Genomic DNA, 13,305 nt, shown 5'->3' with positions numbered 1-13,305 from the left:
TGGGATCCTCCCGGATCGGGGCATGAACCCACGTCCCCTGCATCGGCAGGCGGACTCTCAACCACTGCGCCACCAGGGAAGCCCTGCATTTTTTTTGTGTGTGGCATTTATTCCCAAGCCATAAGTTTTTTGTTGTTGTTTTGTTTTGTTTAATTAATTAATTAATTTTTGGCTGCATTGAGTCTCCGTTGCTGCACGCAGGCTTTTCTCTAGTTGCGGCGTGCGGGGGCTCTCATTGTGGTGGCTTCTCTTGTTGTGGAGCACGGGCTCTAGGTGCGCAGGCTTCAGTTGTTGTGGCACATGGGCTCAGTAGTTGTGGTGTGTGGGCTCAGTAGTTGTGGCTCATGGGCTCTAAAGCGCAGGCTCAGTAGTTGTGGTGCACGGGCTTAGTTGCTCCGCAGCATGTGGGATCTTCCCGGACCAGGGCTCGAACCCGTGTACCCTGCATTGGCAGGTGGATTCTTAACCACTGTGCCACCAGGGAAGTTCCGTAGGCCATAAGTTTTTATTTCTTCAGTTTCTTCTGGAATATATTTTTCCTGTGCAACCTCCTCTTCTGGTTTAGTAACAATCTGCTCTTTTTCAGTAAAGATCATCTCAGTGTGGCAGGGAGAGCTCATGTACGGGTTGATGTGACCATGAGCTCTGTTAAGTCCTATGCCGCATCTTGGGGGCTTTATTCACTTGGATGTGCTCAATGACCAGAGAATCTGCATTTAAGCCCTTAAGTTCAGCATTGCTCTCTGCATTTTTGAGCATGTGCTGTCAAAATTCAGCACTCCTTTTGGGCCACTGACCCCGCGTCCAGCCCCACTGTTCGGCCTGGGCACAACTACTATCCACCATTGTAACAACAGAATGGCACACATTGCTTCTGTAAAGTGATATCCGTCAGATACTTGGTGGCTTTTCGGTTATGCATACCCTTAACGGCCTGGACAGTTTCACCAGTGTTCTTAAAGTGAACACGAAGATTTGAACCTCTTAATTTGCATGATTTTGTGGGGTTTTCTGGGTCAAGTGAATACCGAATCATTTTTAGAGGTCACCTCAGGCAGCTTACCGGAAAAGGACCACCCTGGTAGGTCTTGTACCTGTTCTGCAGGTGGGAGATATTGAGGTTCAAACTGTAAGTCATGTTCCCAAGATGATATAGCTAGTAAATGGGTCTGGAACTCAGGACAGCTTGATTTCAGAGCCTGAACTGTGACATTTCTTCTTTCCCAGCCCATTTCATTCCACCCTGGAGGTCTGGTTCCGTTGCCTCACACCTGGAATGTGATAATAGCTACCTGACCAGTTGCCTGTTCCCTGGGCCCTCCCCACCTCTCCTTGGCCTGCCCTTAGTCATAAGGGCAACACTCCACAGGATTGCCTCCCTGCCCGAAATCTTGGTTGGCTCTGGTCAGGATCCAACCCAACCGATGTTTCAGGCTTGATGGTCTCCACATTCACTTCATGCCCCACTGCCCCCCTTCCCATTCCAGGCTGCATGCAGCTGTCCCAATCCATCTTCCACACCTCTGATCTTGTATTAAGTCCTGGGACTGCAGAGTCAGGCAGGGGCAAGGTCTGCCTGGTCATCCCTTTACCCCCTACTCACAGGAATCCCTTCCTCAGTAACACCCCTCTGTGTGAACATCTCTGCTTCACGTGGCACCCTGGCCTCTCCAATCGCAGAACAGTTCTTCCCCACATTGAACTGTTTGCCTGACCAGCTTCAGTCCAGCTTCTTCCAAGGACTCTTGGTTGCAAGTGATAGAAAATCAACTCCAACTGGCTTGAGTAAAAAGGGACTTCATTGACCCAGGTCTTGAAAAGTCCAGGAGTAAAAGTGGCTCAGACATCACCGGATCCAGGATTCATCTCCAGCTGCCATCCCTTGGCTCTGCTCTCCTCTGAGTTGACTTTACTCTCAGGGAGGCCGTCTCCCTGCGGAGGCCCCAGCAGTTTCTGGCTTACATCCAACTAGCCTAGCAAACCCAAGTGAAGTGAGAGGGCCTCTCCCAGGATTGGTCTTAACTGGCTTCACTTGGATCACAGACCCATCCCTGAACCAGTCACTGTGGCCAGGAGGATAGAATCAGACCTCAGTCATGTGCCCATCTCCTGGGGCAGGAGGGGAATCAGCTTCACCTGGACCAAAGGAAGATGGGAGTGTTACAAGCAGATGAAGAGGACATGGGTGGTCGCAGGTCACAGCAACAGATATCCACCTCCCTGCCCTTGTCCATCAGCAGGAAGGGCATGCTTCCTCCCATGTTCCTGATGGGCTTGTCATTTCCTGGGCCATTTCTTCTCTGTACTTTGTGTTCTGGTCACTTACAGAAGGGTTTTGCAAAAGTTCTTCCTTCCATTGGCTTGGTGGGCCTCCCCTGCCTGTTCTCTCCCCCTGCTAGTGATGCATGAGTTAACATGCGCAAATGCTTGGAACAGGGCTTGGCACCTAATAAGCCTCAGTAAATGTTAGCTGTTACTCTGTTGACTATTAATTCGAGTCCATTTATCCTTCCAGGCCTAAAGTTAGTTAGTTCTGATGGTGAATCTGGGCTCTGCCCTTCAGTGGTTGTGTGACCTTGGACAAGTTATTTTGCCTCTCATTTTCTTCGTTTGCAAAAGGAGGCAGGTCATCCCAGCCACCTGGGGTTGTTGTGAGAATTACGTGAGACAAGATACAGCAGTGCTTGGTACAATGGTGGCAGCTAGTAAATAGTTATCATTTGTGCGGTTGTTATTACTACCATTACGAAACCTGTCCTGAACTTTGCAGTGAGAATAAATGTTTTCAAAGTGCTTTGATCCTGTTCTCTTGCTCTTTTTTCATTCTGCTTTTTGATGTGGCAGCACTTTGGCTTTTCTGTCGGCCTCACTAGCCAGGGAGAGTCCAGAGGATAGGGCCAGTGGGTGTTTCATCATTCCGCTCCTCCTGGTACCTGGAAGGATTCAGGGCCTCGGTAAATTCCCAGCTCCCTCTCCTGAAAGCAAGGCTGTGAGCTGCCCAGGGGATCTCTGGCAGGCCCAGCTCAGCCTCTTCTCATGTCTGCAGGTACGGGAATGGAAGGAGCAGGGCAGCAAGACCTTCATGTGTACGGGGCGCCCTGGCTGGCTTACCGTCTCACTGCGGGTTGGGAAGTACAAGAAGACACACAAAAACATCATGATCAACCTGATGGACATTCTGGAGGTGGACACCAAGAAACAGGTGAGAGTGGCATGGTTCCCTGGCTCTGGGAGTGGGTGGGGCACTGCCCCTGGTGCAAATGACTCACGGGGAGATGATTTTAGCCAAAGGCGTCTCAGAGTGGACAGGACCATGGCCCTTGGTCATCACAGAAGGCTCTGCCCACCATTGCCATCCTCTAGAGCCTCACAGCTTTGGAAGAGAATGGTCATAGCCCCATCTCACAGGTGGGCAAAATGAGAGCTCAGGGGGATTCTTTGATTATCTGCAGTTCTACAGGAAGACAGGGATGGGGAAATCATGGGCAAAAATAAGAGACAAAAATGAACCTATTTACCTCTTCCCAGTAAGGAAGCATGCTGGTAAAAATTGGGCTGTGGAGGTGGCGCAGAGGGTGGGCCTCGTTCCAAGCTTTCTGGGGACCCACTTGTTAATAGCGTTAGATGTGTGCATACTCTTTGGCCTATCTAGTATTTCTACTTCTTGAAACTGGGCTCAAGGAAAAGGGAAATAAACTTAAAAACAACTCAGAGAGAGAGATTGTATCACGGCTTTGTTTTTAATCAAAGACAACACAATATCGAATAGTAGTGTGTTGTTAAATATGGTATATCCACGTCGTGGCATTTTGTTGTGACACCTTGGCCAAGTTGCTTAATTTCCCTGTGCCTTTTTTTCTTTAACAGCTTTCTTGACATATACTTGACGTACAATAAACTGCACGTAAAATGTACAATTGATAATAAATTTTGACATATGTATGCACCTGTGAAACCATTACCGCAATCAAGACAATGAACCATCACCCCAAAAGTTTCTTCATGCCACTTTGTAATCCCTTCCTCAGGTTCCTCCCTGCCTCTTTTCCCCACATCCCTAAGCAAATAATGACCTGCTTTTCATCGCTATAGATGGGTTTGTATTTAGAGTTTTATATAAATAGAATCATGCATTATGTACTCTCTTTTATTTTGTCTGGCTTCTTTCACTCAGCGTAATTATTCTGAGATTCATCCACGTTGAAGCATGTATCAGAAGTACATTCTGGTTTTATATATATATTATATATATATATATATATATATCTATATCTGTCACAGTTTGTTTATTCTTTCACTTATTGATGGATGTTTGGGTTGTTTCCAGTTTGGGGCTGTTACAAGTAAAGTGGCAAGGAGCATTTGTATATAGTCATGGGGTGGACATATGCTCTTGTTTCTTTTGGGTAAATACCCGGCAGTGGAATAGCTGGGTCATATGGTAGGTGTATGGTTAACTTTTTAAAAACTGCCAAAGTGTTTTCCGAGGTAGCCGTAGCATTTACGTTCCCACAAGTATTCCAGTTGTTCCATATCATCGTAAACTTGGTATGGTTAGTCTTAATTTTAGCCATTCAGTTGGTGTATAGTAGGTATCTCAGTGTGGTTTTAACTTGCATTTTCCTAATGACTAATGAATGATATTGGGCATCTTTTCATGTGCGTATTTGCCCTTTGTATATCTTTGGTGAAGTGCTTGTTCAAGTGTTTTGCTAAAAGTTTTTAATTGGGTTGTTTGTTTTCTTACTAGAAACAAGACCTTCATCATATATACAATTTGTAAATATTTTCTCCCGGGCTTTGGCTTGTCTTTTGAAAACCAGAAATTTTTAATTTTGATGAAGTCGGATTTAGTAATTTCTTTTATAGCTTGTGCTTTTGACATTTTATGTAAGAAATCTTGCCCTACTCCATGTCACAAAGGTTTTCTCTTCTGTTTTCTTCCAGCAGTATTATATTTTTTAGGGTTTACATTCAGAACTACGATCCATTTTGAGTTAATTTTTGCATATGATATGAGATATGGGTCCCAAAAAATTTTTTTTGCACGTGGATTTCCAATTGGCCCAGCCTGTTTTGTTGAAAACACAATCCTTTCTCCACTGAATTGCCTTTGCACCTTTGTTGAAATCAGTTGTCCATATACACAGGTCTGTTTCTGGACTCTGCTGTTCTATTGATCTGTTCACCCATCTGTATGCCAAGAACACACTGTCTTGGTTACTGTAGCTTTATAATAATAAGTCCAAAAGAATGAGCTGGGAAGTATTCCTTCCTTTTCACTCTTCTGAAGGAGTTTGTATAGAATTTGTATTATTTCTTTAATAATTAGTGGAATTAACCAGTGAAGCCATCTGGGCCTGGAGTTCTTCCGCGTTCCCTGCATCGGCAGGCGGACTCTCAACCACTGCGCCACCAGGGAAGCCCTGTGAGCAAGTTTTTATCTGCAAGTTAATTTTTTTTAATAGATACAGGGCTCCTCAGTTTATTTGTTTCTCCTCAGTGAACTTTGGCAATTTGTGTCTCTAAAGGTATTTGTCCATTTCACTAAGTTGTATAATTGATTGACATAAAGTTATTCATAGTATTCCCTTACTGTCCTGTGAACATCTGTAGAATCTGTAGTGATGTCATATCTTTCATTCCTGATTCTGGTCATTTTGTGTCTGCTTTCTTTTCTTCCTGAGCAGTCTGGCTAGAGGTTAATCAGTTTTACTGATCTCAGAGAACTAGCTTTTGGTTTCATTGATTGTTCTCTCTTTTTGTTTGTTTTCTATTCCATTGACTTCTGTTTGATTTTTGTTAATTTCTTTCTTTGCTGACTTTGGGTTTAATTTTACTCTTCTTTGTCTAGTTTTTTAAGGTGACAGCAGAGGCCATTGACTTAGACCTTTCTTTTTTTTTTAATATAGATGTTTAGTGCTATAAATTTCCACCTAAGCACGGTTTTAGAGCCATCCGCAAATCTGATATCTTACCTTTTCATTTTCATTCAGTTCAGACTACTTTCTGGTTTCCTTTTTGATATCTGCTTTGACCCAGAGGTCTTTTAGAAGTATGTTATTTAGTTTCCAAATATTTGGGATTTTCCAGAGATCTTTCTGTTATTGATTTCTAATTTAATTTAGTTGTTGTCAGAAAACATACTTTATATGATTAGAATGCTTTTCAACTTATTGAGACATACTTTATGGCCCAGAATATGGTCTACTTCGTAAGTGTTCCTTGTGCCTTTTAAAAAACAAAAAGTGTATTCTGCTGTTTTGGGGTGATGTGTATGTAAGTGTCAATTAGGTCAAATTGGTTGATAGTGTTGTTCAAGTCTTCTATATCCTTATGAATTTTCTTTTTACTTATTCCATCAATTCTTGAAAGGGGGATATTGAAATCTGCCTGTGATTGTAGATTTGTTTATATCTCTTGCACTTCTTTCAGTGTTTGCTTCATGTAATTTGAAGCTCTGTTATTAGGTATATAAATGTTTCGGATTTTTATGTCCTGTTGATTAATTGATCTCTTTTTTTTAAAATAAATTTATTTATTTTTGGCTGCATTGGGTCTTCATTGCTGCGCGTGGGTTTTCTCTAGTTGCGGTGAGCAGGGGCTACTCTTTGTTGTGGTGCGTGGGCTTCTCATTGTGGTGGCTTCTCTTGTTGCGGAGCACAGGCTCTAGGCGTGAGGGCTTCAGTAGTTGTGGCATGCAAGCTCTAGAGCGCAGGCTCAGTAGTTGTGGCACACAGGCTTAGTTGCTCTGCAGCATGTGGGATCTTCCTGTACCAGGGCTCGAACCCATGTCCCCTGCATTAGCAGGCGGATTCTTAACCACTGTGCCACCAGGGAAGCCCAAATGATCTCTTTATCATTGTGAAATGACCTTTTTTAAAAATTTATTTTATTGAAGTATAGTTGATTTACAATGTTGTGTTAATTTCTGCTGTACAGCAAAGTGATTCAGTTATACATATATATATTCTTTTTCATATTCTTTTCCATTATGGTTTATCACAGGATATTGACTATAGTTCCCTGTGCTATACAGTAGGACTTCTTGTTTATCCATCCTATGTATAATAGTTTGCATCTGATAATCCCAAACTCCCAATCTTTCCCTCCCCCACCCCACCTCCCCCTTGGCAACCACAAGTCTGTTCTTTATGTTTGTGAATCTGTTTGTTTCGTAGACATGTTCATTTGTGTCGTAGTTTAGATTCCACATATAAGTGATATCATATGGTATTTGTCTTTCTTATGACTTACTTCACTTAGTATGATAATCTCTAGGTCCATCCATGTTGCTGTAAATGGCATTATTTCATTCTTTTTTATGGCTGAGTAATATTCCTATATATATATATATATCACATCTTCTTTATCCATTCATCGTCAGTGGACATTTAGGTTGTTTCTATGTCTTGACTATTGTAAATAGTGCTATGAACATAGGGGTGCATGTATCTGTGAAATGACCTTTTCTATTACTAGTTATATTCTTTGCCCAGAAATCTACTTTGTCTGATATTAATGAAGCCACTCCAGCATTTTTTGACTAAGTGGTGACATGGTGTATCTTCTTCCATCATTTTCCTTTTTTTTTTTTTTTTTTGTGGTATGCGGGCCTCTCACTGTTGTGGCCTCTCCCGTTGTGGAGCACAGGCTCCGGACGCGCAGGCTCAGAGGCCATGGCTCACGGGCCCAGCCGCTCTGCGGCATGTGGGATCTTCCCGGACCGGGACACAAACCCGTATCCCCTGCATCGGCAGGCGGACTCTCAACCACTGTGCCACCAGGGAAGCCCCATCATTTTCCTTTTAATCTATTTGTATCTTTATAGTTAAAGTGTTTCTTGTAGGCAGCATATAATTAGGTCTTGCTTTTTTATCCAATCTGACAATTTCTGCCTTTTAATTCAGATTTAAGACCATTTACATTTAATGTTATTATTGACACGGTTTGATTTAAATTTGTTGCCTTGCTCTTTGTTTTCTATCTGTCGCATTTGTTCTTTGTTCCTTTTTTCTTTTTTTCTGTCCGCTTTTGGATTACTGAATAATTTTTATAATTTATGTTGACTTACTAGCTATAAGCCTTTGTTTTGTTATTTTAGCAGTTGTTTTAGGATTTATGGTATACACTTTCCTTGTCACACTCTACCTTCAAGTGATGGTATCCCATTTCATGTACAGTATAAGAATCTTAGAATAATATGCTTCCATTTCTCTTCTTTCCACCTTTGTGCTGTTACTGTCCTCCTTTTACTTTTATATATGTTATAAACCCCACACTACATTATTGTTGTTATTAATAGTTATCTTTTAAAGAAATTTAAATAATAAGAAAAATCTTATATACTTACCCATATAGTTACCATTTCTTCATTCCATTTTGTAGATTTGTGTTTCCATCTGTTTCATTTTCCTTCTGCCTGAAGAACCTCCTTTGACATTTCTTAAATGGTGATTTTGCTGGTGATGAATCTTTCAGCTGTTGTATGTCTGAAATAATTTATTTTGTCTTCATTTCTTTTCCAACTTGTGTTGTGGTAACATACACATAACAATTACCATCTTAACCACTTTTAAGTGTGCAGTTCAGTGGTATTAAATATATGCACCTTGTCATTCAGCCATCACCACCACCCATCCCCATGACTCTTTTCTTCTTGTAAAATTGAAACTCTATATCCATTAAACAATAACTCCCCATTCTCCCCTCCCCCCTGACCCTGGCAACCATATTCTACTATCTGTTTCTATGATTTTAACCACTCTAAGTAACTCATGTAAATGGAATCATACAGTATTTGTCCTTTTGTGACTGGCTTATTTGACTTAGCATAATGTCTTCAAGGTTTATCCATGTTGTAGCATATTGCAGAATTTTCTTCCTTTTTAAGGCTGAATAAGATTCCATTGTATGTACATACCACATTTTGCTTATCCACTCATTCATCCATGGACACTTGGGCTGCTTCTATGTTTTAGCTATCGTGAATAATGCTGCTATGAACATGGGTGTACACACAGCATTTCAAGACGCTGCTTTCAATTCTTTTGGGTATATACCCAGAAGTGGAATTGCTGGATCACATGGTAGTTTTAATTTTTTGAGGAACAGCCATACTGTTTTGCATAGTGGCTGCACCATTTTAACATCCCCACCAACAGTGCACGAGGGTTTTAATTTTTCCAAATCCTCACCAACACTTGTTATTTCCTGGTTTTGTTTTGTTTTTAATAATAGCCGTCCTAATGGGTATGAGGTTGCCTTCATTTTTGAAAGATATTTTCAGTGGGCATGGGACTCCAGGTTGACAGTTTTTTCCTTCAGTACTTTAAAGATGCTCCAGTGTCTTTTTTTTTTTTAATAAATTTATTTATTTATTTTGTTTTGGGCTGCGTTGAGTCTTTGTTGCTGCATGCGGGCTTTCTCTAGTTGCGAGCAGGGGCTACTCTTCGTTGCAGTACGAGGGCTTCTCATTGTGGTGGCTTCTCTTGTTGCGGAGCACGGGCTCTAGGTGTGTAGGCTTCAGTAGTTGTGGTACACAGGCTCAGTAGTTGTGGCTCCTGGGCTCTAGAGCGCAGCCTCAGTAGTTGTGGTGCACGGGCTTAGTTGCTCTGTGGCATGTGGGATCTTCCCGGACCAGGGCGTGAACCCGTGTCCCCTGCGTTGCCAGGCAGATTCTCAACCACTGTGCCACCAGGTAAGCCCTCCAGTGTCTTCTTGCTTGCATTATTTCTAACAAGAAATCTCTCATCCTTATCTTTGTTCCTCTGTATGTAACTTATCTTTTTCCGCTGGCTGCTTTTAAGATTTTATCTTTATAACTAGTTTTGAGCAATTGTTACAATATGCTGTGGTATAGTTTTCTTCATAATTCTTGTGCTCTGGAGTCATATAATTTTTCATCAAATTTGAAATTTTGGGGGTCATTTTTTCTTCAAATATTTTTCTTTCCCTTCCTCTCTCTCCTTTGAGGACTGCTATTACACATATGTTGGGCCACTTGAAGTAGTTCCACAGCTCAGCTCACTGATATGCTGTTCATTAAAGGTTTTTTTCCTCCGTGTGTTTCATCTTGGATAGTTTCTATTGCTGTGTATTTAAATTCATCACTCTTCCTCTGCAGTGTCTAATTTGCTGTCAGTTCCAACCAGTGTATTTTTTCATCTCTAACATTGTGGTTTTCATTTCTAGAAATTTGCTTTGGATCCTTTTACTGCCTTTTAAATGTCTGTACTTAACGTTCTGAACGTAGGGAATACAGTATCAATAATTATTTTAATGTCCTTGTTTGCTGATTTTAATATCTGTGTCAATTCTGGGTCTGTTTTATCAAAACACATTGATTGATTATTCTCCTCATGGGTTGAATCTTCCCGCCTCTTTGCATGCCTGGTGAACTTTGATTGGATTCTAGGCATCATGAATTTTACCTTGTGTGGGGTGCTGGATATTTTTGTACCCCTGTAGACCTTAGTGAGCTTCGTTCTAAGATAGAGCCGAGTTACTGAGAAACAGTTTGATCCTGTTTGGTGTTGATTTTTCAGGTGGGGCTGGAGCAGCATGTAATCTAGGGGCAATTATTCCCCGCTGCTCAGGCAAAAATATTCTGAGTACTCTACCCAGTGCCCTGGGAGTCATGAAGTTTTCCAGTCTGGCTTGTGGGAACAGATACTATTTCCTGCCCTGTGTGAGCCCCCGGCACTGTTACCTGCCAGGCTCTTCCCCTGGCCTCAGCCTCTGGTAATTTTGTCCTGTGTATGCACCAATCAGTCCTCAGTTGAATACTCAACGGGCAGTCTTCACAGTACTTCAGAGTTTTCTCTCTGCAGTTCTCTCCTCTCCGGGACTCTGTCCTGCAGACTCTATTCACCTTGGTCTTCTAGGGCCCTCGACTCAGAGTGCACTGGGCTCTCCCTTCCTGCACCGCCTAACTCCAGGCAGTTAGCTGGGGCCTTCATAGAGCTCACCCTGTTTGTTTCCTGTCAGCAATCATTAACTTCCCTGCCTGATGTTTACTGTGTTGAAAACTCCTGTTTCATATATTTTGTCCTTTTTTTCTCCAGGCAGCAGGTTAAACTGGTTCTTTTCACTCCATTTTGACTGAAAGCAGAAGTCCTCCTGATGGTGTATTCGTGTGTCCATTAAAAATCATGTTTTTTTTTAAGCACAAACTTTTTTTTTTTTTATGTGTAACATAGGCAAAATCATTTAAGTCAATAAATTTTTAAGGATTTCCTTCTACTGCCGGTCACCTCAGTTCCTCCAGTGTTTGGGTCATAATCTTCAAGATAGCCCTTTCAAAAAGAATTTTTGCTCAATACACAGTCGTCTTGTCAGTCAGTCCACAATTCTTTTAGTTGGGCTTCTTTGATCTACAGTGGAATATGGACACACTACAAAGTTCCCCACCTGTAATCTTTGGGATCCGATTTCCCCAAGCAGTTTACTTTAGGACCGTGTTTAGGGTCAGAGGGGATGAATCTTCCTGGTTCTGAATTTTACACACCCTAGAAAAAGAGAAGCATTAGTTCCTATTGAAGATTATGTCAAATTGAACAGTTTGAGAAACTATAGGAATACTGTATCGGTAGAAATACCAGGTCTAACATGCACAAAGCCAAGAAAACCAATGATGCCAGATACTGAATTAATATTGCCCTGTCCTTTGAACAAAAATCATGTTTTCCAGGAGCATTTAATGACAAGGGATCATGTCACAGTATAGCATTAAATTTTTTTTAAAAAGTCTGTGTTATGTGTGTTTGCATTTGTGGGCATGTGTGTGTGTTGTATCAAAACATAAAAATAGTAATATAGATATGCATGGGAAAAGACTGAAAGGAGATATACTCCAGTATTAACATTGATAACTTCGAAGAACTAGGATTAATGATTTTTGTCTTCTTTGTATATGCTGTTTCTTCCAAATAAATGAGTATTTCTTCTTCTAGAAGAAAAATAAACTAAGTATTAAATATAAAGGTATTTGAAAGAACAAGATTGAACACTACCTAACCCAGCACCAGAAAGCCCATTCACTGTAACTAAAGGTGGCGGAATGCTCCGGAAAGAGGCTCTAAAGCCCATCTAGGAATCCCCATATTGATTGTTTGGGAAGGTCTGGGATAACACCTTCTGCAGACAGAAGCCCCCATTAGGCCTGGCAGCCTCCTTGTGACCCAGGGTCTCTCTTCTGTGTCAGCAGATTGTCCGCGTGGAGCCCTTGGTGACCATGGGTCAGGTGACTGCCCTGCTGACCTCCATTGGCTGGACTCTGCCTGTGTTGCCCGAGTTGGATGACCTCACAGTGGGTGAGAACTCAGACAGACCTAGCATCAGAGCTGAGGAACCTCGGCCCACCTTCCATCAGGTCCAGGAGTCACCACTGTCCCATCTGTGACGGATGTCACCCTGTCTGCTCGTCCAGCACCAAAGACAGGGCACTCACTGCCTGTCAGTCCCTGTCTGAACAGCTTACGTTATCAGAATGCACTTTTCAATCGCTGTTTGGAACCTGCTTCCCTGTGACTTGCATCCATTGCTCCAGTTCTGCCCTGTGGAACACACAGAATAAGTCTAGTCTCTCCTTCCATAGGATTCAAGGTCCCAGAGCCTTTTCTTCTCCAGGGGAAACACCTTCAGGTCCTTTAACTGTTCCCAAGGGACACGGCTTCCCCCACCCAACCAACCCTCCTTTCATCAATGTCCCTGTTGAAATGAATGCACAGGTTCTAGGTTGTGTCTGGCCAGAGGTGATGGCATGAGCGCCCTTGACGGGGTCTCCCACCCATCTTCCACCTCTAAGCAAGCCCTCATACCCACATCTTAGGCCCTCCTTCTCTCTCCTGCTCTCTACATCCATAGAGATGGGAAATCTCCCCTAAGATCTGCCAGCCCTGTCATGCCTCCTTCATGCTCTGAGTTTCCCCAGCTCCAGCAAGGTGTCCTTTTCCCAGCTCTCCCCGACCCCCTTCCAGCTCTGCCTGGCTAATGCACATGTCTCACAGGGGGATTGATCATGGGCACAGGCATCGAGTCTTCATCCCACAAGTATGGCCTGTTCCAGCACATCTGCACTGCCTACGAGCTGGTCCTGGCCGATGGCAGCTTTGTGCGATGCACACCGGTGAGTTCAGAGATGGGGGATGCCCCCACCAGCCTGCTCTGGGCATTAAGGACCCCTGGGAGGTGGCTCCCCTGGGGGTGCTTCGTTTCAAATACACCTGTCCAGTCTGGGTCTGTATCCATAATTATAACAGAGATTTATGTAGCCCCTGATATGTGTTCAGATACTGTTGTAAA

General features: G+C 42.7%; 1 protein-coding gene and 1 non-coding gene across 2 annotated transcripts in view; one reads left to right on the top strand and one right to left on the bottom strand.

The window, feature by feature from the left end:
* DHCR24 (24-dehydrocholesterol reductase) overlaps nucleotides 1-13,305 on the top strand; it is a 35,242-nt gene that overhangs the window by 1,783 nt on the left and 20,154 nt on the right. The window contains exons 2-4 of the mRNA XM_024739312.1: nucleotides 3,047-3,202; nucleotides 12,209-12,314; nucleotides 13,011-13,129. Of these exons, the coding sequence (XP_024595080.1) occupies nucleotides 3,047-3,202; nucleotides 12,209-12,314; nucleotides 13,011-13,129 (381 nt within the window). The remainder of the gene's footprint in view (nucleotides 1-3,046; nucleotides 3,203-12,208; nucleotides 12,315-13,010; nucleotides 13,130-13,305) is intronic.
* LOC112395920 (small nucleolar RNA SNORA8) lies at nucleotides 11,581-11,707 on the bottom strand. The gene has a single exon (XR_003002464.1). It is a non-coding gene; the product is annotated as a small nucleolar RNA SNORA8 (small nucleolar RNA).

Source organism: Neophocaena asiaeorientalis, unplaced genomic scaffold, assembly GCF_003031525.2.
Source record: "Neophocaena asiaeorientalis asiaeorientalis breed wild unplaced genomic scaffold, Neophocaena_asiaeorientalis_V1.1 scaffold138, whole genome shotgun sequence".
NCBI lineage: Eukaryota > Metazoa > Chordata > Mammalia > Artiodactyla > Phocoenidae > Neophocaena > Neophocaena asiaeorientalis.
Note: the sequence above shows the minus strand (reverse complement) of the source record. Positions and strands in the feature narration are given on the sequence as shown.